Source organism: Clinocottus analis, unplaced genomic scaffold (genome assembly GCF_023055335.1).
Source record: "Clinocottus analis isolate CAN_PGR_092001 unplaced genomic scaffold, fCliAna1.0.p SCAF_6, whole genome shotgun sequence".
Taxonomy (NCBI): domain Eukaryota; kingdom Metazoa; phylum Chordata; class Actinopteri; order Perciformes; family Cottidae; genus Clinocottus; species Clinocottus analis.
Window position 1 is genome coordinate 6,312,053 of NW_027176218.1, and position 27,353 is coordinate 6,339,405.

At 41.7% G+C, this 27,353-nt stretch overlaps 1 protein-coding gene across 1 annotated transcript; it reads left to right on the forward strand.

Moving 5' to 3' along the window:
- On the forward strand, positions 1 to 26,985 carry LOC137803875 (cyclin-dependent kinase 17-like). Its single transcript, XM_068602694.1, has 17 exons — positions 1 to 388; positions 10,040 to 10,188; positions 14,810 to 14,974; positions 15,730 to 15,863; positions 19,393 to 19,518; positions 21,170 to 21,226; positions 21,357 to 21,471; positions 22,119 to 22,213; positions 22,405 to 22,467; positions 22,864 to 22,987; positions 23,236 to 23,356; positions 24,412 to 24,509; positions 24,670 to 24,775; positions 25,226 to 25,268; positions 25,461 to 25,551; positions 25,730 to 25,807; positions 26,550 to 26,985. Exons 2-17 carry the CDS (start codon positions 10,062 to 10,064, stop codon positions 26,585 to 26,587), a joined length of 1,581 nt encoding a protein of 526 aa, XP_068458795.1. The 5' UTR covers positions 1 to 388; positions 10,040 to 10,061; the 3' UTR covers positions 26,588 to 26,985.
- Positions 26,986 to 27,353: the final 368 nt, after the last annotated feature.

Below are 27,353 nucleotides of genomic sequence, written 5' to 3' on the forward strand. Positions count from 1 at the left end.
TTGATGACACGGCTGTGTGGCGGCTGCAGGCGGCGTCAGCAGGCAGAGAGGACACACTCAGATCAACCAGTAATCACCATCGTCTCTCACACTGCCATGGTCGAAAAAAACGACAACAGCGCTTCCTATTTTCGACCGGGAGTGAAACTTTAAAGCCTACCAAAAAAAAAAGAAAGAACTAGCCATGCAGCTGACCGTCACAACACCGCGGATGTAAGCGACATTGAAGAGCAGAAAGTAGTACCACCACACCGAAACCACAAAGAAGAAGAAGAAGAAGAATAACCAGCAGTCTTTTTTTTTCACGCTCGGAGGGAAAGACGGCATCCGGCCTGAGAAGAAGCTCCGAGGTCGGGGACTCCGGTCGGAGCAACGTTCGTCGTTTCTGGTGAGAGTCACTCTTTATTTTCGGGGTAGTTTCTGCGAATCCACCGACGGTTGGTCCGCCGGTGTGGCGCGAGACGCATTCACACCGCACTGCGTTGACATACGTCGGGCTTAACAATGTTTACTTCGCTGCCCCTTTCGGCGTGAACGCAGCCGGGGGTTGTTGTGCGAGCTGTTCAGTTCGTGCCATTCACAGGTGAATGGCCGCGTTTACGGAAAACACAACAACTAACTGCGAGGTGAGCTGCACGCAGCATAAATGAATGGCGAAGTAAGTTTAGACTGGTTAACGCAGCCCTCGCGGGGAAGCGTTTGAGTCAGCTTTGTTGTTGCATACAGAGGTCGGTTGGTGAGTTGTCGCTACATTGTGTCAAGGTTTGGTGGTACAAAGGAAAGTCTGCATGTATCGTCTTGCCTAGTTGCCACCAAAACATCCACTGACCCACATTTCAGAGGTGGACGGTCTTATGATCCATTTTTTTTCTTCTTCCCTCCAAACTATTTGGAAGCTTCGTGCAAACTGTACCAGCCTCTGATCTCTCACACAGTCAGTATTAACTGCTTTAAGCCGCCTCAGCTGTTTGTGGGGAAGGCAAGGCTCAGCAGACAGAAGCCTGCATGGGACACAGTTTGAGAAACACTCCAGGAATCTCAACCCCGAGAGGCAGCTTTCAATGAAATCCTGTTCGTATGTCTTCTTCCTGACCGAACTGGTTGTTAGCTTTGTGTTTGTGGGTGGGAGATAGACGTGAAGTTAGCAGGATGTCCAAAAGGAAGACATCATTGTTGTGTATGGGGGGAGGGGGGGGAGTGATGCTAATGGTAAACTCATGAGGAAGTTCATTTGGTGTGAATACACCCAGGAGCCTATGTGGTTACATTTTTATTGACACATTTATTGTTCTTATGTTGTCGACTGACTGATGCGATGTTCTTCTGTGTTACACTTTTCTCATGTGTAAAACAGAATTTTAAAATACCTTTTGTCAGCTTTTAATTATAGCATGCTCAGAAGATACAATAATAATGTGGATTATAATTAATGTATATATTTTGCTTATTGATTCATTGCTGTAATACAAATACTGGGAAATGCCCATAAGAACTCCCTAAAAAGCCTGTTTTTTTCTGATTAATAGTCAAAAATACCAAATATTCAATTAACCATCACAGAGGACCAAGAAAACTATGAAATGTTAACATTTGAGAAGTTGGAACTTTAACTTAAAAACAGTAGTTGGACAATTATCAACAAATTATGATTATAATACATTTTTGTTTGTATTCTACTGATAGTCAGTTATTGGTAATTTTTTAATTATCTCCCTGCATATTCTTTATATCATATAAAAAGTTATAGTACAGATAAAATGAAATGTTTTAGTACTTTTGCCAAAAATAAAAATAAGCAAGCTTTCAGTGAAAGCTTTTGACACTTTGTTTCCCCCAAACTTAATTTATTTGGTTTCCAGACAAATAACATGTAACAGAAGTGTACCAAGTTTCAAATTAGGCTTTAAGTACTTACGAAACGAAGATCAAGAAATAAAACAAAACCCATGTGATGCATAATAAAGTAAACAAACAAAACAAGACATACAATATAGCCTTTAATGCTTTTGATACTGTGCTATGGACACATTGTGGTCAATACTCCCCTCCCAGCCCTCATTCCCTCCTCCCAAAAAAAAAGTGTTGTGGTTCAATACCTACCTGTCACTCGCTCCAGTTTATACTGTTTTGCTGAATGAAAGAGTTGCCGAAGCACTTCCGCTCATTTCCTGTGAGCAGCTTTCAGTTTGACTGCCGAGCTTCCTTGAGAGATTTGCATCATTCAGAAGCTTCAGGAGGCGTGTCGACTATTATTATTTTAGGGCTTTAAATACCTTGTGTTGAGCCTGGTACCTGCAGGAAGGCAGGGAGCTGTCGGGGGACGCTGTCCCCGTGTGTGTTGGTTTGACGTGGGGTCGTTCCCTTGGTGAAGGCCTTGGGCACGGTGGTGGCGGTGCAACCCGACCCGCTGTGAAACAGCTGTAGCCATGCGGTGCTGATCCCTCGAGTCCCAGTGCGGATCAGATGATGGTCCAGTATGTGTATGGGTGTGTGTGTCTGTCTGTGTGAGAGCATACACATTAATAGATGTGTTTTAGCCAGAGATTCATTCTCTGCTTTTGGGCATCTAATTATACACAGAAGGACTTCAAAACAAAACTTCATAGACATCATAGATTTTTAATTAGTTTCACTAGGTTTTGCGTATTAAATGTGAGTTCCGAGTGTGGTTGTGTGCACATGTTCAAGCGGCAGTCCAAGACAGCTGGCTGAAGGTTAACGTGTCACCGCTCTCTGGGGAGCAGCTGCTATGTCACAGGCACCACACTCCTGTCTATAGATAGCCATGAATACAAACTCTTCCTTTTTTTTGCTGCATTAAAACAAGAACTCTGGCTCCGGCATGCAGCTCAGGCCCCTCGAATGCAGTTGCACCTCAAGACAAATGCTGCTGCTTGCAAGTTTGGCCGCCATCCACTCCCTCCGCTCTATCTCAGTCTGAATCTTGGAGTGTCTGGTGGTCGTAATGACCCCACTGCAGCTAGTGAGCCAGCTGGCTGAGAACCTGTTTGATCGAGTTTTCATGCAATACCTCACGCCACATATCTGGGTGGTCATCTGAAGTATTAATGTCTGAAACAGGTGAGGGACAAATATTGCCTTTTTTCCCTGTCCCTCTTGGCAGGATTTGCAGGAGCTGTCTGAACACTTGTCTGGTCTTTATTTGGAAACACACACACCCACACAGACCCCCACATACACACACTAACGTAATTACAGCCAGCATAGCTTCACATATTTGAGATGTGCTGAGTTGTTCATAATTAAGTTCTCACTGGTTTAATAAAAGACCACGTTAAATCCATGTGTTTGTTCTTTTAATTAGCTGATTAAAAAAAAAACAGGCCCCCTCTACCTTGGCGCAGTAGGGTTTCTCTAATCAGGGATTGAGAAAGTAGACCAATGTTTAGCTAAAAACAAGTTGTTTCCTCATAACATTATCAATTTTCTATTTGTTTCAAAGCTTTGTGAGTTTCTCACCACTTGCAAGCGGGGGGTAAAAAGGAGCACGAGGGAACAAAGTTTTTCCACATTTTTATTTTTTAATTCAAAAGCAGACAATTAATAAAAGATGAGACAACAAAGAGTTTTTATAATCATTCTTCAGACTAAAATCCCATCAGTTGATTGATTTATCACCAATAGTGTTGGTGTTGTTGTTCAACCAAATGAATAAAAAGATCATCTTGTGTTAAATGAAGACACAGACAAATACAATATAAACAAAGATACCACCTTTTGGTGATTTTCTCCGGCACATGACTGCATGCCGGCTGTCTGAAAGGACTACAAAGGCTGCTTGCTGGGAGCTGTTCGTGTTTGCAGTTTGATAGTGAAACTGATATTCTGATAACCTCGTACTGCCGTCTGCCCTTAGTTAGATAGCAGTTTGGCCTGTTGTTGCCTTTTAACTTCCATGAAAGGCTATCAAGACCTGCTGTGGCATCGATGAGCGCAGACGACCGGGGAGGGGAGGCTAATTGTCGCTCTCTCTGATGCTAATGTTCTGCTCACAAACGGACGCCAGGTGACTTAACTCAAGCTCAGATCAGATGAGTCCACGCCTGGGCGATTATCTCCATAATGAGTCAGACAGGAGTCAGTGATAATCATGCTGCCTTTTTATCTGGAATTAATGAAGGCTCTCAATATATTTAAATGGATATTATGGTGAGAAATAAACATAAATTCATTTTAGCCCGACCACTTTCAGGTTCCAGTCTGGAAAATCGTTTTATTTTACTTCCACAAAGGATTCTAACCACAACACTTGTGATGGAGGTTTTTTAAAGAATTAGAAGAAGAAAAAAACAATGTTTTACATTAGAGTGACACACACGTCTGCCACGGACCAAATGCTATCGGACCATATCCGTTGATCTCAGCTGGGTCCACAAGGCTTATCTGTCACGATTCATGCAGTCCTTTCATCTCATTCATAAACTGTTATCAGTTGAAGTGTGAGTGGCTCTTTAGATGTATCGTTTCCATATAAATGATGCGTTAAATTTTAAACTCATAGTTATTCATGACATATTTATAAAGGGCAGTTAATCAACTTATGTGAAGCCATGGGTTAGGCGCTGCTGCTTAGAGAGGAGCAGACCTGTCACTCAGGCCGCGTAACCATAGCAGCAGTGTTAATCAGCGAGGGTTGAATCTTGTCTGTGAGATCTGTGCCTGTGTGCGTCACTGGTTTGGCTTGGCCTCCTCCTTCGACCACTGGCTTCTGTTGTATTTCCCACACACACTGACACCCACACACACACACACGCACACCAGCACAGACCTGTCTGGCAGCACCAAACTTGCCCCGCGAACACAGGTGACACGTGTGACAAGTGGGAAAGCAGGGCGGGGAAAGCGTGTGCATGTCATTAAGTATGGGAAAAAAAAGAACAACTTTTTTTCATGAGCCTGGCTTTGGTTAAGTTAAGTAACGCATCTCACAGATAAATGAAATCCTCTCCCGCTGCAGTGCGTGGGGGAAGCATGCCGACCTGGTTGTCAAGCTCAGCTCATCTCGGCAACACGCAGCACTCCGCGTCCACCGAAAAAAAAAAAAGCCTACTTATTTTTTTTACTGTGCACAATGTAGCCTTTATGTTGGGCCCCCATAATGGAGCCAGCTCCTTCACTCATGTCCTCATTGTCTTGGCCAGGATGAGAAAAGGCTGCTCTTTAGAAACGCAAAGGCTGAGCTCACCCGTGAATCATGCCAACAGTCACACTTGTTCTTTGTCGTCTTCAATGTGCAAAAGCAGTCAGAGGAGGAGGAGGAGAGGCGGGCATTTTCTAGGACCCCTGTTCTCCAGAAGGCAGTGCTGTGAGGTGGTTTACTGAACCCTATCGGGGGGGTCACGGAGAGGTTTCAACCTTTCTTTTCCGGTTCCTGTGGGTGGCACAGAAAGCAGCTATCCTGTGGCAGTAATGGTGGCTGTGATGGTGGCTGTGATCTGGCAGATCTGGGACATTTGTACAGACTTCTGCGGTAATTGTGGCTTGTTGAGCATTAGTCTGTTATCACAGGGCTGCCGTGGGGGTTGGGGGTTTCTCACAGTAGGACCTCTTACACTTTTAGTAGCCCTCTGTTCATCCCCAACACAGTCTCTGTCTGCTCGCGGCTGCAGTGGGGAAAAAGGACAGAATCCATATGAAGCATATGTGTATTGTCATCACTGCAGCATCCAGAATGCTCCTCCTCTCTCCCTTGTTTCCCTGCATCCCCACCCTGCTGCCTCTTGCCTACCGAACTGCCAGGAAACCAGAGGTGGAAAATGCAATTTAACATACAGCAGGAGACGATCAATGAGGCGTGCGTTGTGTAATGTTGGGTTTTGATGGCTGGTTTAGGGGATAAAAATGCAGACGTAGTGGAGGGGGGTGAGAAGGTGCAGAAGAAGAGGGGGTGCTGGGGTTGCTATAGGTTGTGAGATGGAGGGAGACGGAAAATCAGCATGCATGCCGTCTCCTGTCGTGCTCTGCATTTTCAACATGGAAAAAGCAGTTGGGTTGCTGTGGTAACAAATCCAGAATCACGAACCTCGGGCCCCTCCACCCCACGTATCTCCCCCCTCCTGCTCCCTGGCCACCTCCCAGCAGATCTGGAGCTCAGACCTCAGACCGGCCTACTTAGGGGAGCAGGGATAAGGCTCGGAACAGGGATCATGTCCAAAGCGCCACACTCGATCCCACAGCAGGAACGTGGGCCAGCGGATACGGGGGCACGCAGACGGTTCTCTCTTCCTCCTCCCTACTGCTCTCTTAACTTTCCGTTGAACACTCAGAAAGTGATTTGTATCCATAAAGTCTGCAGGATAGTAGGTCAAATCCTTGTTATTTATGAGATGTTAATGCGCTCCCTCTTACACATTCATAAATTCATGGGGATTCTGCACGTCACCATGGAAACTTAAGACAGATTTACTGAAAAAAACAAACAGGGAATGGCCCGTCAATTTATCCCAATTTTGGTGCCGGATAATCCTTGTGTTTATCCCAATGATTCTAAACACAACACACTGATTTCAGTGCTATGACCAATGATTGTGTTTATTGTATATTAATCCGTCCGTTCTTTTTTCCATTACTCCTATACATTCATGAAAAGTTCACAAAATGGCGTGAATTGTCAATTTCAGGGTCCTAGATCCTGAAGTGAGTTCTTAAAATGTCTAATTTGTCAAATCAATAGTCCAAAAGCTTTAATAAGCTGGAACGAGGAAATATTTGGCATTTTTTATTTATTTAATGACTGGAGAATTGTTGCATTCACGTACATATTTTGAAGTATCATAAAGCTGTTTGTAAACGGCAAAATTAGATGGCACTGTCTCAATTGAAAACCTTTTTAAACTTGCTTGCCTTTGTCATAATAAAAGGTTAATGTTCTGAATGAGATATGGAAACATCTTTGCGGAATAAGTTGTGATGTGGCAAACATTTAACGCAATGGACTGATCAGCTGTTTCAACGCTGTCGTCTTACTGTATATTCTCATAACATGAGGATCCTTGTTTTTGTCTCCAGACAGCATGAAACATGGCCAATGCTAGCTGACCTGAAAAAATAATTATAATTTGCCTACTTGAAACAAATTCAGACCTCACCACTTTCCATCATGGGGTCGATGCCCAAGGCGACTTATTTAGTTTTTTTGGTTTGTAACCTCTTTATTCTTAACCTCTTAATAATAATTAGATTAAAGATTAAAACTGTGCCAAAAAGTAGATTATGGCTCCAACTCCTGATAAAGCTGCGCTGTAGTCTAGACTAATTGGTTTGTTGTGGGAAGAAAGACAGGAAATGGTCACTGCAAACTGTGAACTCTGATGAAGTTTGTCTGATGAGGGCACCCTTCAATAGCGGTTAATACAAAAGAAATTCCATTGGTATAATGAGTGTACTTATTCTATGTAGCGCGCATGTTGTAGGCTGAGTGTGATTCTGCAGCAGGAGAGTGGGTAATGCAGTGAGCTGTCAGGGAGATGACAGACTGCTCGCCCGTGCTGGAGCTGACGTGAAGCTGTTATGACAGTCAAGTTGACATTCTGCCTCATCTTGGATCCTGGAATAATTAGATTGATTGCTGCTTGACTGAGAGCACAGTAGGGCAGAGTGTGTATGTAGACAAGATGAGTATGTAAAATAAATACTTTAACCAGTCTGAATTGGACAACATCAAAGAAGAGCGCTCCCACCCCTTGTACGTATGACCCGGTAGATTTGCTCTATCTGCCAAAATGTAACTTTGATGTTGTGACAAAGATTGCTGACCAGAATCGAACCAGGAAGCAAGTACTCATCCCAAACTACTTAACAACAGGACGCCCATGGATGCATTTTACTGTTGCGCTACATGTTTTTTTTAGGTATTCAAGTTTTCAGCTAGTCCACCCGACTGCTATCAGAAGCAGTGGTTATATAAAGTTTCCTCGTGTAGTCGAGGTGCTCACGATCTACCGTTTAATATTTCGTCTTTGCACTGTCCCAGTTTGCTTTGGCCTGACGCCCAGTCAGTCCAGAGAGTTGTTGCTGCTGTGTAGAGGAAATGGGGGCAGGCTCTCTGCCTCTTTAAAACTCTATGTCCAAACTTTTTAAACCGGCCACTAACTTCCAGTTTGTCGGCTGCTAAATAGGCTACGTAGCTGCTGAATCGTCTATATCTTAAAGTTTTAAATCAAGGCATCATGTTTCTTTCCTTCACTGTTTCGCTGCCAATCTGTCAATCATTTAAGTCGGTTATCGAGCACAAATGCCAAACATTCTTTGTTAATGTTATTCTTGAATATGCTTGGATAAAACAAAGAATTTGGCAACGTGAGCCTGGATTCATGGAACTTATAATAATTTAAAAAAAAAATATTTTTAAAATTTTACACTAACTGCCAAAAGAAGAAATAACCAAAGATTGTTTAAGAAATGTTGTCGTCTGTCTTCCTCTTGTCCTCTGTTCTTCTGCATTCAATGAAACTGCCTAAATTCATTGCAAACTGTGGCTTTTTAAACGATTGGTTTACAGTTTTTCTAGTACGACTTAAAACATTGTAAAATATATATTAATATTATATAATATTCACATGCCGAGATTTACTATGCCGCTGTTGAGATCCCATTGCCATTCAAATGAACGTGCCCGCAAACAGCCCTCGTTCACTTCTTCTGTGAAGCATTACGTTCTAAAGCGTAGCCGTAGCTAACAGTAATGAGATTACACAAATCAACTGGGTCAAATTTGTCAAAAATATGTAGCTTTTAAGTATGAAAAAAATGGCGCTGCAGTGACAAATCCCCGCTTGAATCACTTGAAATCCCTGCAAAAGCCTCATATTTCCTTTTGCTGAACTTTTAATGTACTCCTTTCACATATTGAGGATTTGAGATTTCTTCTCCATGGCTTACATTGAAATCTTTTTGTGGTCAGAAGAATTACACTTAACAGAAACTGCACGTACAGCTTTGTGAGTATTGTTTTCAAGAAAGAGTCTGACCTTTTTAACTGATGATTCAAAGCATCAACACTTAAGACGGCAGCTTTAGTTTCAGCCGTACTCTGATTCACTACCATGTTCTCCTTATTTGGCTCCGGCTGTGTGAGTAAAATGTTACATCTCTGGACAGAAATCCGGTTGTGAGTGATATTTGGGAGACACAAGGCTGTCAGTGGGGAATCGCTGACAGGCGGCGAGCCCTGAGGGGCTCTACTACTACTCATGTTTTCATGTCTGGATTTACTCATCTCCGTCACAGACAGACACACACTTGTTCGTATCTGCAGTAGTAGTGGAGTCATGATCTCTGCATTTAGGTCACAGGGAGAGGCTGCTTGTAATCCGCTCCTGCCAAACATTCCTAAATATCTTGATGTCTTGATTTTGATCTCGTTTTCCTCTCCCACAGATTCTCTCGCTGATTTCCTCTGACACAAACACACACACACACAGACACACATATATACTGTCTCTAGCTCTCACAATCAGTTACTCTCATGTACACAGAAAGTGCAGCTGGAATGTGTGATGTGGACTTGATGCAGCCCAGGCTAGTCCGCCTCCATTCAGGAGCAAATCCCCCTGGTTTAGGATTTGCTTTTACAGTCCGGTAAGCCGGGGACCGTACTCCAAACTCACCCGTAAGAATCTCTCACCAACTTGTCATGTTTTTCCAGGATGAGGAATGCAAAGTAGTGTGCCTGAATGAGCTGAGTCATAATTAACGCCAGAGTGCTGGTCCGTGTCATTGTTCGCCCAGTGAGATACGTGGTGATTCAGCAACGTCTTTAATTTCAGTTTGACTCTTGATGTGGGATTGTGAAACTTGGCTGCAGGCGGATGAGGTGTATTCTTTTTCTTTTAAAGACAGTTTACAGACAGTACAGTTTTGTCTGTGAAATGTCAAGACCTGCGACAACAATACAGCTCACAGATAGTGCTGGCAGAGGACTCTTGTGTAAAAAAACCCAACATAACAAGCTGTATCTATTCATATCATTGTGTAACATGGGTTACCACCAACCACTGCTAAATTTTGTCATCCTCAGGCCTCCCCTTCCCGAGAGCTCCATGGAGAAAATGAAGCGGTTCAAGCGGCGTCTCTCACAGACGTTACGAGGCAGCCACACCATCGACGAGTCACTGTCTGAGCTGGCAGAGCAGATGACCATCGAGGAGAACGGCCTGAAGGACAGCGGTGAGGTTTAGGAGCACTTTCTAAAAGTTGATGCGGTACTTTATACGGTATCGAGTTGCAGAGTGGGAGGAGTCACTGTATCCAGAAGTGTTGTTCGCCTCAATTTCTCAATGTTCTTCAACATAACACAATGTAATCTAACAGTTGTGGGGTTATATATGTTCTGACCATTACTTTTTTCTTTCTATCAAATTGACAAATGGCTGCAACAATATTACAACAATCATTTGCCTCCGCTTTGTCATTCCTCTGCGCCATTATCGCTTCATATTTTGTGACATGCTGCTTCAGATTCTTTTCTCCGAAATGGCACCAAGTTACAGGAATTTTATCACTTAAACAAATCTATAAATAGAAGTATTCCAGGTTAAATCCAACTGGAAATTAATTGCACAATTTTGCACGTCTGACTTTTTTTTGAAGGATGAAGAACTTCCACATCGACGACCTGATTTGTGTGTGTCTGTACTGTGCTACAGCATTTTGTTTTGAAATGTATATACAGTAGGCATACCAATAGAAAGTAACACATGTAATGATGGACAATTGTATACATATCATCCATAACTACAGTTTATTATGCAAAGACGATTATTTTGGATTATCATGGCTCTATCATGGTTACATAAAGGGAGTGTTGGTGCTGGTGGAGAACAGTGGTGAGGTGGAAAATTATATGGAAAAAAAGGAAAAGTGTTCAGACCGGTTACATCAGTAAAGGATTTTAAAAATGTTTACTGCAGTTGAATAACTTTTTGTTTTCCATCACTAAGTAAATAAGAAACACTGTCGTGGTCTAACCATAACCAAGCCTCAGAGGTTTACTCAAACCAGATTGACTTGTTAAATTTCCATCATGTTTACGTAATGAAGTGCATGTCTGCAATGGGATTTAGCTGCTCTATTTAAATGGACTACTTTTACATAGCACATTTATCCAAAGCCAAATCCAATTATTATCCAACACTTATCAGAATCTGAAAGCCGACTGGGTTAAACTGCTGAATATGTCATCAGGTTTCTGCAAAGTCTAATCTACGCATCAGTTGCAGTTGGTGATTCTCCGACATAATTTTTAGCTCGATGTGTGGATATTTCTTACTGAAATGCCACTTGGTAGTTGTGGTTTACTTTTTGAAGACAGGTTGTATTCAATTCAGTATATTTTGTATCGCCCAAAATCAAAAATTACACACTTACCACAAAGGGCTTTACAATCTGAGCATGGACACTTTTTAGCCACCTTAAAATAATCTGTATTGGTCAAAGTGTATGCTATATGTAGAATATTTCCCATTTTTCTTTCCAACGGGGAACTGAAGCAGTTATCTACGCTCCCTTTAAAACCCCCAGACTATGGATTAAAAACAGTCATTTTACCCCAAACAACACGCACATTGCTTGTCTCCCGCTGCTTCGATTGGTTAGTGCATTTTGTGTTGTTAATAATAATAATAAGTACCTCCATACTAACCCACACAATCCAAACTATCCCTTCAAACTTTCATGTGTGTTGAAGAGTTAGAAATCCATTTTACTGCCACTCCCTTAACATTGATTACATCCAGAAATAATCTAATATTTACAATAACAATAACTCTGACATGACTTTTTGTTTATGTTACTGCAGACACACACTGCAGTCGCACAGCCGTAGATACTGTAGTCCGTCACCTCGTTCATCTGGATGCTGCTGAAGGTTGCGGCCTCAAAGGCGTCATAATAAAAGCAGAGCAGCATAGCAGCTTATCTCTGCTGATATTCACAAAACCTGCAGGGAGCGAGGGAGGGAGCATGACTCGGCGTGCTACCGTATCGTTGCTATGGTGCTCGGGATCTGGAAACATTCTAGAGTTCCCATGACATCGCCACGGCAACTTGGATGACTTGGTGAAAGCAGCCAGGCATCTTGATGCATTTTCCCCTTTTTTTCTTCAACCCTTCTTCCTCTCTTTCGGCCACCCAGAGGTCCTCTCCACCCCCCTCAAGCCTCTTTCAGCCCCGTCCTCAGTTTTCCTCTGTTGTCTTTTTGTCCAATTGGCAAGTTTTTTTTTTTCTCTCGCTCCCCTTCAATTAATCAGATCGTCCAAGTCCGACACCCCTTCCTTCCCCCGCTCCCCACCTTCCTCTGAGAACTAACTGGGCTTTGCAAAGAGTTTTTGTATAGTGATTAACACCAGGTTTGGCCAGAGTGGTGTGTGTGAGAGAGAGAGTGAGAAAACAGCCTGTCTAACAGTAAGTAGGGTAGAGAGGAGACAGAATGGAGTAGCCAGATGAGATGGGATCTGAAATCTGCGATTGGGAAAAGCGTTCTGGTCCTGATCTGATTATGTAACACTTATAACTCAGGCCAGCAGCTGCAGGGAGATAAGAGAGAGGTGGCATAAGGGCCGGGATGTTACATGTGGTGTTTGTTTTTTCAGTTTTCATAGGACATCTAGGAAATGCCTCATTGGTGTACAAGCGGAAACATAACAAATTGTGTACGTGGCTTGTAATATAGGACACACCAAAGTTTTGAAATTTGTGCTTACAAAACTGTTACGTGGTGAAATCTTTTTTTTTTGTATTGCTTTACACAATCTGCAAGTCCACAGTGCTCTGAACCCTGTGAGCTCAATTCTGTCAATGAGATTTGAGTCAAAAAATAGGCTGAGGATTGATTGACCCTGGAAACCAGAACCCAGACAAATGAGAAAACATCAATGACGTGGATTGCTAACCCCCAAACCACTCAAATCTTGTTCATTTTTTATTGTTATGCATCGATGATACAATATGAGTCATGACTCTCCAACGACATGTCTTATTTCCTTGGATTTTATTATGTTGAAGATAAATTTGACAGAACAATCACCTTGTTTTTCCAGCTTGAAAATCAGAGCCAATGGTTGATGACAGCCCAGTCAGGGGTGCATTTATCTAATCGGGTGTGGGAAGGGTTGCTATGACGTCTCAGTGAAGTGGAGTACATTCAGTCGTCTGTTATACAGCCCAAAGAAAATACACATTGAGGCCAGCAAGAATACTGTGACTAAATCAAACATCAGTGTTGGCTATGTAATTCCAACTCTATTAAATCATATTATTTTATTATGACCTTCGACCTTCAACACTTCCAACGTATGTAAATGAGAATACATTTGTCCTTTAATAAAAATGCAAATAAATCGATCATCTCAAGGACTGCTCTTTACACTAACTCGAACCACCCCGCCTCTGTTTGCATGTTTGGGTGGAGGGTTCATTATATTAAGGGCCAACCAAAACCAGTGATGAGTAAAAACATAAACTGTAAAACTGTCATGTAGATAAAACTTCATGAACACCTCACAACTTTCTCCCTGACCCTGTTTTCAGAGAAAAAAAACAATGTGTGTGTGTGTGTGTGTGTGAACTCCATAACAATCCTTCCTCTGTGTTGCTCGTAAACTGTTGTGTTTTGTCCTAATTGTCACTGCACTTGTTGCTCAAGTCCTACAGTATCCGTCTGTCTGAGGTCTGTTGGCCTGCAAAACAGCTTCTCTGGGGCTCCACAGTCTCCCCACTTCCACAGTTGGTGTTTTAGTTATTCCTCCTCTCTGCCCTATAAATCTTTCACCTCCGTCAGCTCCATTCTTGCGTTTGGACAAATGCTCCTCTGTAAGGCAGTTTTAGACCGTCCAGCCAAAATACACCGCCGTTGACATCACAAGACGTTTTGTTTATGTACTAGAGTTTCTCTTGTACACTGGTTACACTGGAGGAGACAGCAGACCACATTGTAACTGCCCCAGCTCTGGCTATGAAGTAACACAAGTTTCAAACTTTCAATGTGATATTCTGGAAACATCAAAGCTCATTAAACTGCACCAAATGGCAGTTTTTTTTTATTATCGTCAGGACCGTTACGTTTAAGCTGCATTGTGTATTTTTAAGATGTTTTCAGGTGTGCTGAAATCACAAATTATCCTGCTTATGTAACACATGAAAATACCCTGTAGTGTTACTATACACGACTAAATCTCCTGTGTAATATCCATTGTAATGGTGTTTAATTTTCTTTCATCAGTCCTTTGCTTTTTTTAATCCCAGTTTCTCTCTGTTTCTCTCTTTTTTCCTCGATGTTGGCAGCTTTATTCTCTCAAACGGCCTGTTTTCTTCGGTTTATTTTCAGATTTGTTTTTCTGTTTTTAAAGCTGTGGAAAAGATGGTTCAGTATTCTTGTTTCATTGTGGAAACATGTTCTATGTGGAATATCATTTATTCAGCATGTATTTGACAATCTTACTTAGTCACAGAAGTTAACTGATATTACATGCACATTGAATTATCAGTAGATTACGAGTTGCAACCTCTTATGTAACTTATGTAACTTTTCATACAGTCTGGTGTTATGCTATGTAATAAGTAATCTATAGTTTAGTGCTTCAGAAAGCTTTTAGTCTGTGGCCCAGCAAACGCCTGAAATCGTCACCACCTTACAAAAGTTCAGCCAGCTAGATTCACTCTGAATTCTATGAAAAACATTTTTTCTCTGTTTTCGTTCGTGTTTATGCTACCAGTGGCATTGATTTAAATTCTTGTTCGGACGTTTTATTTATTCTCATATTTAAACAACATGTTGTTTCTTCTTCTGCAGAGCCGATAGTGAGGAATGGTCGTCCTCCGTCGGCCCACAGTGTCCACTCCTTCCTCCACCAGTACACAGGCTCATTTAAAAAGCCGCCGCTGAGACGGCCCCAGAGCGTCATCGGAGGCGGCCTGGGCTCTCTCATGGTCATGCCTCGCAACGGCAGTCGTCTTGGTGAGAGAGAGAGAGAGAGAGAGACACAAACAGACACACACGCACACACTTACACACTGTAAGATTTAATTTAAATTTGGACGAAGGCTGCTTTTATAAATGTCCACATGTAGAATGCATTTCTACAGAGTCAGCTTAGCCTACACACACACACACACACACAGCCAGATATATTATGTGCTCAAACAAACCACAGCTTGAGGCTAATGTTGCAGACACACACATAAATATCAGTACAATCACTCCAGTATTGCGTTCAGTCTCACAATAAGCCATTTGTTAAAAAAAAGAGCCTAAAAATAATGACTTTGGACACTTCCAGCAAACCAGCTTGGATTCCTAACCCAGATACAATATTTAAAATATTCAGAACACTCCCTAATATAAACATGGAGCCTGGAGGAAATGGCAATGTGCTTCATATCAATGAAACCAGAGTTTGTTTAGGCATGGGAAGATTACAGTGATCATGATGTATGGGTTGGTCCTGTAAGGCCCCGTGGTAATGAAATCAATTAAATCTATCAGTCAGACTTATTAAACCTGATATACGTCTTGTGTAGCTCTTCACATATACACATCTGACAATGGCAGAAGATTTATAAGAACAGAGGGGCTCATAAAAGTGTCAAAAGTGTTTTTCTTTCCTGTTGAAGTCGTCAGTCGGCGTCGCGCACTGGTCTGTTTCCACTGACCTGCTTCATCTGTCAAACGCAACCTCTTATCCTATTTTTTGCTGTCTTTCTCTACTTCAGATATCGTCCATGAGAACCTGAAGATGGGGTCGGACGGGGAGAGCGACCAGGCGTCTGGGACTTCCTCCGATGAGGTGCAGTCGCCCACGGGTGTTTGTCTGCGGAACAGAGGGAACAGACGCATCTCTGCAGAGGTGGGGGTTATTTCTTTCAGATTTGATCCATCTTTACATAGCCTTTCTACTTTTTTTCTTCTTTTTTTTTGGTGAATACGTTGTGGGCGACATGAATCACTGCAACCTACACTACAACATTTGTTTTTTTAGCCTCTGCATTGTTTCAGAAGGTATGTTTTGATTAATTTACTGAAAAGTAAAGAAAACTGAGTGTTCGATTGCTGAATGAGTGTTGAATGAGGAGTTGGTGATTAATGATGTGTGCATCACTGCACCATGCTGTAAGTCGTAGGCGAATTCTCGCAGTGTGTCATTAAGACGCCAAAGTCTTCAGCTGCCCACAAAATCTCAGCAAGGGACACACATGCATACACACACATAGCACACAGCGACTCGGGATACTCTATTGCTGAAGTAAACATACTTTCAAAATCTGTTTTTAAAAAGGCTTCACGGCTGCGGCTGCTGCTGCTGCTGCTGCTGCTGCTGCTACCATCACCACCCGACCCCCTTACTCACTTTCAGCCTCTCTCTTTTAACACACTGTCAGTAAAGGACAGGCCAATTATGATCTTCCTCTGTCGACCAGTCACATAATGTCACTTAATGTCAACACATTATGGAAAGGCTGTGATTATTATTGTTATATATTTTTTTTTGTCGTCAGAGGGATTTCATTTTCATCAGCAGCATCTTTTCAATCAAGCGAGGTGATTTTCTTTTGTTGCACTTATTAAAATAAGTGCAGCATTGTTATTATCTCAAATTCATAAAGCATCCACTGTAGAGCCACAGTTGGCATGGCTTGATCCAAGCTAAGCACTTTTATTCAGCACAGCATATGGAAAGATGTGCACACGAAATGTAGAACGAGATCAAGAGTGAAAGCTTTAATCCAACCGGCTCGTTGGGACACACGAGATGGAATGTGAAGTGAAATCCTGCTGCTTTAGGTCACAGATAGTGTCTCATTGGGGATTTCCTGATTTCTGTATTTTTCCGAACATTTACTTGCATCATATTATTGTGAAGGTTTCAGTAGCAATTGAAGAGAAACATTTGGGGCTTTTTTCATTTGTTAAGTGTTCAACATTTTTAGTCAATACTTTTTGACATGTTTGTATTGTATTGAGGACTTTAAACAATATCTGAAACTATCTTTAAATCCACCTTAATAGCCATCAATAGGATTTTAGGGTGGATATTACATTACAAAACAAATGCATCAATAGGATTTAAGGATGTACAATTTACTGTTGAGCTTCATAGTGAAAGTGAACAAGGAAATTACTTCTCGACCTCTGCATTTCTATTTTCATTAGGTTTCATATTCTCAAACGAAGCACACCAACGATTTGTATTGGAAAGAAACTTTTCATAAACCTGTAATGATTTTGACAGTTTTGTTACTTCTCGTTCCATCATGGCTGCTTGAGCCTTGTATAATCACCGCTCTTTCGTCACCTCCATCTTCACATAGGCAGGTGAAGACGGAGTACTTAAATGTCCAGAGACTGTTCTCAAAATACTCGTTGAGATGAAGACATCTGGGTTTGGCTTTGTACTCTCTCTCACGCACACAATCACAGTTACATTAAATGTGGTCTAAAACTATTAAAACATGACAACCGACAAAGTAAAGATAAAAAGTTCATAAAAACATTTCTTAACAACAATTTACATTTCACAAAAAGAGCAGTTATCTCCTCCTTTTGCCCTTTTCTGTGTCTGTATTTCGCCGTGTGGTTGATGTCGACATCTTGCCGGTGAACCACATGTTGCACAGTACCTGCTGGGTGTTTATGCGAGCAAACGTCTGATTGAAGAACACACGCTTCCCTCTTTCCGACAGCGTTTATTAGTTGGTTTGATTGCAATCCTGGATATTTAGGAAAAGATACAAGTAGCTACACAGACAAACCCAACATGCAAGACTGCAATTAAAGAAAAAACATAAATGCGTAGTGAAGTAGCTTACTCCATTTGGGGCTACCCACACACATGGACGTGGCACACCATCTCTCGCTGTGCATCGACGACATGTGCAAGCAGCGCACCCCACACTTCCTGTGACTGTTCCACAACCTGAAGAGGTTTATTTGGACAGAAGCAAAACTGTTTCATACTTTCTCGCAGACCAACAAAGACTGTGTATTATTTTTGCTGGTATGACCAGTGTGATTGTTGTTGATGAACTGACACCAACTGCAAAATCACTGTGTGGTCGCCTTCTCTGCCTTTTTGCTGGTGTGACCCTTGGAAGGGGAGGGGGGGGGGGGGCAAGAGGAGGAGGAGGGAGGAGGAGGAAGAGTAAGGAAATCTCTGTCTGTGGTCAGGTAGAGGATTGTCCGTCTCTCACTGGAAGCAGTGCTGTTTTGGGATTACATCACAAGGATTAATTTAATACGGTCCAGATGGGCCCCTGTTGTAACAGATTAGGGCGGGTTGATTGGACAACTGGAGGAGAGGGGGCTAGCGGTGCAAAGGTCAGGTGATGGATGGCATCGTTTGCTCTTGGGACAAAGCAGCAAGACGAAACCAGACATAACAAAACCGGAAATGTTATTCAGAAATACAGATAAAGCAAAGAACATCTAGAACTTTATTTGGAGATTTATTCAAACACATTTGAGTATAGTACATTAATAAAATATACTTTACACAATTTTCTGAAATTTTAGTTTTGTTTGTTGATACATTGACTCTAATAATTTTATGAAAGAATACAAATACAATGTAAAATCTGTCCTGTTGTACATCAGAGTAACAATTCTGATAAACATGTTGCATGCTAACACATTTATTAACTTCCTATACAACTCAGCACGTCTGAATTCATCAGGTGGCGTCAACAGCAAAATCAAAAAGCTGAGTCACTGTTGCGGTTTGAATGCGAAGCTGACGGGGCGGTTCACTCGTTCACAAGTCAAGGCAACGTCAGTTACAGATTCATCAATGCGCTTGTTGTTGAAATGTGGAAAGTTCAAGTTCCATGTTGTTATATGCTGAAGAGGGGGGAGTGGTGTTACTAAGTGTCCAATGTTACCTCAGAGGGAGTGAAAGATTTAAAACGGCTAGAGAGAGAGGCCGGATTAACAGTAATCTAACAAATAGAGGAAATGCATGATGGGAAGGATCCAGACGTTGCATTGTGAGCGTGTGTTAGATTTTATATAACAAGTCGATAGGATCATGCTTTAATACTTTGTTTCTCTGGGAAAGACTTTACCTCGAACTCTTAAAGGCCTCCACGGGCCACAAAAAACCATAGCCCCATGCTGCTGCATGTGTATTTACACACAAACACACACACGCTCTCTCTCACACACACACACAGACACACACCTCTCTTTGTTGAGCAAGCTGGTTTGTCTATATTCTACTTGTTTACTTTGAGTTTTCACCTTTTTGTTGTCAATTGCTGGTATTTATTCAGAGCTTACGCTGTTTACTGAAGGCTTACTCCGTTTTTTTAAATGGTTTTACGTCTTGTTGACACAGTTTTTAAATTAGGTTTTCTGTTGTTTTTATCCGTGTGTGTGTGTAGGACCTGAACAAACGTCTGTCCCTGCCGGCTGACATCCGGATACCTGACGGTTACCTGGAGAAGCTGCAGCTGAGCAGCCCGCCCTTCGACCAGCCGCTAAGCCGGCGCTCCCGCAGAGCTTCACTGGTGAGCCAGAGAGAGAAATGAGCAAAAATCGATAGACGGAGTGATAGGAGGACAAGACAGAAAAGACATTGTGGTCTTAAAAAAAAAAAGGACAATTAGAAATTGTCTGTGAGTAGTCAGATGGATAGTTAACCTCACGATTGCGCCCAAATGCTGTGCCAACGATGTGTGAATGTGAATTAGTTTAGAGTCCTTTTGGGATCCAAGTTTTCGGAAAACAAATACAAAATTTCAGTTTGTTACAGTTTGGGCGACAACTTAATCTCCCTTTTTTTTGCCCTATATTTGTTTAAATGTGCCCTTATTAAGCATTATACCCATGGAAGTACAGACAACAATCACTGAATGCATCTTCTCTCTCTCTCCATCATTTTCTATGATTTCCAAGTGGATTTAATTCACTGACTCTAAAGATGTGTGTCATGTCTCTGTGTTCAGATTTGAGTCATGACATGGCGGAAATTAAAGCAGTCTTGCTCCTTGCTTTTCAATGTTGCCCGCAATTATCTAATACACCAAAAGACGATTGACACATTTAAAAAAAAAAAAATGTTTCAATTCATGGCTTTGAATCACTCTTACCCTTTTGTTATCTAACATTTTGCAGATATAATTGGGATCATGCAGGTAGCTCAAATCCATAATTGTCAGGTCAAGGGAGTGAAATAGAAACTAAAATGTTGCATTTGAAAACGAGACTAAAGTGCTGATGCCTCCAAACTGCTTATGTAAATGCAGAGTTCTTACTGCCCACGCCTGAGAGCGAGCAGGTCTGATGTGAGAATAAGCAGCAGAGTAGAATCGGGCCGAGGAAACAGAAAGGCTGTCAAGGACCCTGCAGAACGTAAAGATAGCTGTGAGAGTTATGTTTTATTTTAAGGCGGCGAGAAACAGAAGTGAGAGAGTGAGAACTCACACTTTGCCTTGTCTAATCTCATCCTCTCAGAGTTGTGTTTTTATTTTTCACCACAGCATTCACTTTGTCAGCAGCCTCAATAATTGGCTTGTGGGTTTACTTTGACTGTGCATCTGTCAAAAGTAGAACACAGAGCCTCACCAAGTCCGCTCTATTTGCATGCACGCTCCCCTGCACAGTTGGTTCTTTTCTCAATATGTATTGCACATTAGTTTTTTAAAGTTTGCATTTGTACTTTTTCAATTTGCATTCTGACGCCCTTAGAGATGCACCTAATGATTGTTTACATTATCAGTGAATCTGCTGATTATTTTCATTAATTGTTGTTTTTGTAAAATGTCAGAAAATAAGCAAAATGTTTCCATTCATACAAATTTATATAAAAAATTAGAAAGAAAAAAATAAATGAACAAAAGCCAGTACATTTTCTGTTCATTGACTTATTTATTAATTGACTAATTGTTACTGCCCTGAGTTTTCCAGTGTGTATGTAAACATGCATGTTAAATAAAGTTTACCTTCCCTTCCCTCTAAACAAACACATTGTAAAAGCCAAAAGCCAACAGTCAGTTGTCACAAGAGATTAGCTATGATAGCGCAGGCTGTGTGACCTCCTTACATCCCCCTCTGTTGCTGCGAGGCCGTCATAAGGATTTGTCGTAGTGTCTCTAAGCTTGTCAGTGCAAATAAAGACGCTACCCTTATTAATGCTGTTTGTCCTTTGCTCTTCTCCAGTCAGAAATTGGATTTGGGAAGCTGGAGACCTACATCAAGCTGGACAAACTGGGGGAGGTACGTCAGAGTGTTTACCTTTTGACTTGTTCACAGGTGCTGATGTTCTCAAAGAGAAATAACCCATGATGACACGGTTTAACCCCTGACAGTCTTGTCTCACCGCTACCCTCATCTTCCCGTCCTCCAGGGCACTTACGCTACAGTCTTCAAGGGTAGAAGTAAGCTGACGGACAACCTTGTGGCGCTGAAGGAGATCAGACTGGAGCACGAGGAGGGGGCTCCATGCACAGCTATCAGAGAAGGTAATAAAGGTTCAGTGTTGCACCATTAACCTCATACATTACCCACTGTTGCCTCCCAGTTAGTCCAGTTTTAAAATGAGAATTTACCAGGAATAGATCACTCCTGGGATTTCTCTTTGATTTCATAAATAGAACCCAAGATAATCATGAATCTTTATTGGATTTTTTTAATCGTTTCATATTCATTAGATGTTGTGGTGTTAGAATTCTTAAAAGTCTTTTAAAAGGAAAATAAATTGTACCCCAATCATACAGAATAATTTCATCAACTGTTTGAGGGATTTTCTCACAACAGTTTGGTTCAATGGGATTGTTTGACCATGTTAGTAGTGCTGGTCTGAAGTTATGACTACGTGCAATGATGGGGAAGAAAAATATATCGCATTCAGCTAATTTGTCGTTCTGTTTTGGTAGGTTGATGGAACGTTGTTCTTTCAGAGGTAGAAAGAGGTTATGTAAGGAGAGTTGTGCTCGTGCCTTGTGTTCTTATGTTTTGTTTTTTCTTTTGTTTTTGGTATTTTATCGGTTTGTAGTTTGAATTCGTTGATCATTTGTCTATGACGAGGCCTGGTGAATAAACCTCTCCTGGCTTAATAATTGTAAATTCATCCAGTCGTTACATCCGTGTTCTCTTTCTTTTCATCTAGTGTCGTTACTGAAGGACCTGAAACACTCCAACATTGTGACTCTGCACGACATCATCCACACCGAAAAGTCGCTCACACTGGTCTTCGAGTACCTGGTGAGACCAACTAAACCTTGACTCTCACTTCTGACTCACGGGTTTATTCTCTGCACGGACGCTAAAATGAATATATTTCACTTCATTATTATTCATGACCCGCTGCAGAGCGGAGGACAATAACACAAGAGCACAACTGTTGATGTGCCTGTAGCTTTTTCAACCCTTTTAATGCCCTTTCTCTCGTCCAGGACAAAGACCTCAAGCAGTACATGGACGACTGCGGGAACATCCTGAGCATGCAGAATGTCAAGGTGAGCCTCAGCAGGCACCATGCTGGCCATGACAACTTACCAACTGCCATGACTTTGTGGTTGCTGCTTGTGTCAATAGAGAAACACTATCAGCGTGCCCCCTGGTGGTGGAAAGTAGGCAATGAAATTGGTTTCCTGAGCCCTTCTTTTTTTTGTTTGTGTGCATTTTGTAGAAATTTGATGAAATGTCAATTAAGAAAAATGTGTTTTTGCAAATTGAAACTCAGCTTTTGTTGTTTGGAAGAAGAACGTAAATGTTTTCAGTCAGTCCAGAATGTAATGATTTTATTGTTGGGGATGTAAATGTAATGTAGCAACAGCATTTATCCAGCACCACTATTTGAAAAAGATTTTGCTAATATGATAGTTGCTGATCTAAAATATGTCTTTCCCTAGATTTTTCTGTACCAGATCCTGCGAGGATTGGCGTACTGTCACAGGAGGAAAGTTCTCCACAGAGACCTGAAGCCCCAGAATCTGCTCATCAACGACAGAGGAGAACTCAAACTTGCAGACTTTGGTAAAAAAAACAACAACTACAAACAGTATTTGCATCAATTATTAATCTGTGCAAGATTATAATTATTTTGTGACATTTGGTTGAAAAGGGACTCCTGTTTTTACAGTTCTCAAGCTGAAGCCAACATATATCATCTCTATTATTTCCATATTTAAAGGATGAATATTTGGTATTTTGGAATTAAACACATTTAAAGTTTCTACTAAATATACGATCAGTTTTTCATGTCTCACGTTTGTGCTCCACAGGCCTGGCGAGGGCCAAGTCGGTGCCCACTAAAACATACTCTAACGAGGTGGTCACACTTTGGTATCGGCCTCCCGATGTGCTGCTGGGCTCCTCCGAGTACTCCACTCAGATAGACATGTGGTGAGTGGGCCTCACTCGACAGGGATGATTACAACCGTTAGAACGTACTGATTAGTCTCCCGGCTTCAAACGCTTTATGTTCTTACGACTGCAGTGAAGGTGAGAGAAAGAATTTAGTCTCGGGCCGCTTCAATGATTGAGGGCATGAGCGCAGCTGTTTGGAGCTCCTTTCATTTAATTGATGCTTTTATGTTGAGCAACGTATGAAGTGCAGCAGGAGAACTGTGTCGTAATCTACAGTACCGAGACTTTGATGTGGAACACGGTCGTTGATATGGAATTTAAGTATTGGGCTTCGTGGGAAACCCCATGTCCCGCTGCTTGCTTTAAATGCCTCTTCCTTTGAGTTTTCTGCCTCAGCAAAAATATTTGCAGGTTGTCATTCGGTCCCATTCTCTGAAATGGGATAGTCCGGGAATGCCTGGAGGGAACTTCTACAAATTTGGCACAAACGTCCACTTAAAATACAGAACATCTATTTCTCTTTTATAGTATGTCAATAAAAATGTAGTCAAATATTCTAAACATAGTTTGCTATATAGTTAGTACACCATTTTTTTATGACATGCTCTAGTCTCTTTTATTTACGACATAATATACTGACATATTTATGACTTTTTAATGAGTTATTGCGTATTTTTCACTTTCAGGAAGTATCTTTTTATCGCAACGCCTTGAGAGAATTTTCCCACAAATGGATTCCACTTTGACCTCCAAACTGTAAATAATTTAGTTAATCTTTAAGTCAAAGGTCCGTGACCTCACAAAATCCAGAATGAATGTGTTAATTGTAACAATTTAACTCAGAAAGTGTTGGCGTTGTGGACAGACATGGATTTAAACTTGGCAGGCATTCAACTGCAGGGTGGAGTTTCTAGTTCCTTTATGGGACAGATTGAACCTGGCCAGTGACTCTACAATTAAGGGAGCTTGATCAAAATATTTTAGCGGGAGTATGAATACAGATGACTTGTCAATTTGAATCTTTGTTTCAGCCTCAGTCAGACATCTAACTATTTATGACTTGATCCCTCCTCTCTGTGTTGTTTTGTCAGGGGTGTGGGCTGCATATTCTACGAGATGGCTGCCGGCAGGCCTCTGTTCCCCGGCTCCACAGTGGAGGACGAGCTGCATCTCATCTTCAGGCTGCTAGGTCAGTGCTGCCCCCTGCTGACAGGGGACCACTCAAACTTTTTAGTATGAGCCTTTAATCGCATAAACCCTGGCATGTCGCCCCTGTGGCAGCGTGAAAAGTCCCTCCAGCTGCCATGGACACGCCTCACTAATAAGGTCGATTGAATGTCCCTCCACAGGCACTCCCACAGAAGACAGCTGGCCCGGAATATCCTCTATGGACGAGTTCAAGTCCTACAAGTTTCCCAAGTACAAAATTCAGCCGCTCATAAACCACGCGCCGAGGTAAGACTGGGACCCTTGTTGGATACTGAACGCCTGCTTTTACATGTGGATTGTCTTTTTATATTCCATCAGATCTAGTGCGCTGCGTCACCTGGGATTATTCCAGATGTTTAGAGAGCAATTTCTTAACACTGCCCCCCCCACACCTTTCTCGTTAGCCCTCTAATCACTGAAGACGGAAATGAGCACATGTTTCTCGTCCGACCCAGGTATTGGAGAAGTTACTGTGTACGGTTGTTGTTGTTTTTAGATTTGAGAGTGAGGCGTTCGTATCATTGGTTTGTTTAGTTAGGAGTGTGTGCTCTTTGTCACTTCCTGTAAGGAAATCCTGTGGAATATTTCACAGTTTCCTTCCTTACATTCGCCAGGATCTGTGAGTCACCCCACCTCTACTGACCTCTCTCTCTCTTTCTCTCACTCACTCTACCCCCCCCCCCCCCATCCTCGTAGGTTGGACACTGATGGCATCGACCTGCTGCTGTCATTCCTAAAAGTGAGTCTCACTTCATCTGCCGGGCATAACTGGGATGTTGAAAGCAGTGTGACACATCTTGTGTCAGGACTGCATTTTTTTTTTCTTTTTTTTTTTTTATAGAGAGAAGTGGCACAATCACACTTTGTTGATGCCATTTTGTTGCCGTTCTTTAATAACCAGCTTTCTTTTTTTTCCTGCCCTCAATTTCAGTACGAGTCGAAGAAGAGGATATCTGCTGATGAAGCAATGAGACAGCCGTACTTCAGGAGCCTGGGGCCACGTGTGCTCACACTGCCAGAGAGTGAGTAATGAAATGGCAATGCAGTAATGCAGACTTGGCAGACTCTGCTCGGTACAAGTTGGAGGATATTGCAGTGTACAGTGAGGATCAGTTACGGCCTCATAACAAAGACACTATTAACACTATTCTCCTGGCAAGATGGGATTTATGTTGCACTAACTGACTCTCTGTCTTGAAGGCATATCCATATTCACACTGAAGGAGGTTCAGATGCAGAGAGATCCCGGTTACCGGAACTCATCGTACCCAGAGTCAGGTGAGAGATGATGCAAGTATAAATACTTTGATTGCTTGTGTTTTTCCCTCATACCCTAAGGTATTCAAACTGTGAGATGCTCCTCCCTAGGGGGACACTTTTTTATTTTAAGTATTTTTATTGACATACTATTATAATATTTTTTATGGCATTTTTAATGACAAACCAAACTTGTCAGACAATCTTTTTTACCGACTTGCATGAATTTTATGGCATTTTTGTCGTATATACTATTGACTTTTAATAAACATTTTTAGGATTGTTTTTGTAAAAGATAATGAGGGACTATACTTTGACTTTTTAAATGAATACAATTTTTTTTAAAAATTAAAAATGTAAATCTCATTTTAAAGTATGATATTTAAGGGATATTTTTTTTTACTATAATATGACAGTCATTTTTAGTGCTTTTCAACTTTTACTGAAAATAAATAGTAACATTGCAAAAAAGAGCTGCTAATGCACACTTTGAATGTGCCAATTTTCCAAAAATGTGAACAAATATAGGCTTAAAGACGGGGGCTCGGGTTGTAGCCATAACATAACTCACAGAATCCGTTGTACTTCCTGTTTACAACCCTCAATGCATTATGGGAATTCTTCTTCCAAAACCTTCTGCCAGACTATCCCTCTATTTTGATGTTGTCCTTAAATTAAGGGCCCAGAGACTCTGGCTTTAACATCCATTGCTGTCAACTATATAAAAAAACTAAATTAATGCCTTTTCTTTTTCTCCCCGCAGGCAACGGAAAGAGCAGAAGACAAAGCATGCTGTTTTAGATTCTCTGGACTGTTTTTTTTATTTGAGAAGAGTCTAGCTGTACAGTCTCACCGATGGATCAGTAACCAGGAAAGGATGTCGGCGTGGAGCATCACCATCATCACTCCTCTCCCCAAGCTACTTGGGAAACTTGTCCACAGTGCCACCTACCCCCCTTTCCAGGTCTGGCCTGAACCTGGCCCAAAAGAGACATTTATATACTGTACATCTATATTTATTGAGAAGAGAATTTGCTGCTAAATCCAACTACTGTCTAGAATTCTAACTGGCTCAGTCACTTTAATGAATACATGCAATGTGTATAGATTGTTCTTTTTTTTTGAAGTGGTGGTATTTTCAGAGACCTTTTTTGTTATTTTCATTTTCATACATAAAAAATAAAAACCTCCATCTTAAAGCTCCTCGGTTTGTGTGTGTGTGGGTGTGTGTGTGTGTACGCCACACAGACAAACAGAGGGATGTTTCTGTAGCAACTCAAAAAGGTTTTGGATTTTCTGTCTCTGGTGGAGCGGTTCTCAGCTGCACCCATCATTTGTGACCGTTTACTCTGAAGGTTTTTCGAGGCCAGCTTTGATATAACTGATAATTTTATCCTAACTGGAGGCCAATATGAGAGCAGTCCTGCCAAGCTCTGTGCACAAAGATCAAATTCTAGTCAGATGCTGGCATAACATTCCAGGATGCTGCTGTCCCTGTCGGCACCAATGAACAAATAAATACAGGAGAAAAAGAAGGAAAAAAAAAAAAGAAGCAGCATGGAAGCAA

Excerpts from the sequence above, each read along its gene's own strand:
- LOC137803875 (XM_068602694.1), top strand. The coding sequence starts at position 10,062 with ATGGAGAAAATGAAGCGGTTCAAGCGGCGTCTCTCACAGACGTTACGA. Across the intron at positions 10,189-14,809 it reads GAACGGCCTGAAGGACAGCG|AGCCGATAGTGAGGAATGGT; the intron begins GTGAGGTTTAGG and ends CTTCTTCTGCAG. Across the intron at positions 24,510-24,669 it reads TCTCATCTTCAGGCTGCTAG|GCACTCCCACAGAAGACAGC; the intron begins GTCAGTGCTGCC and ends GTCCCTCCACAG.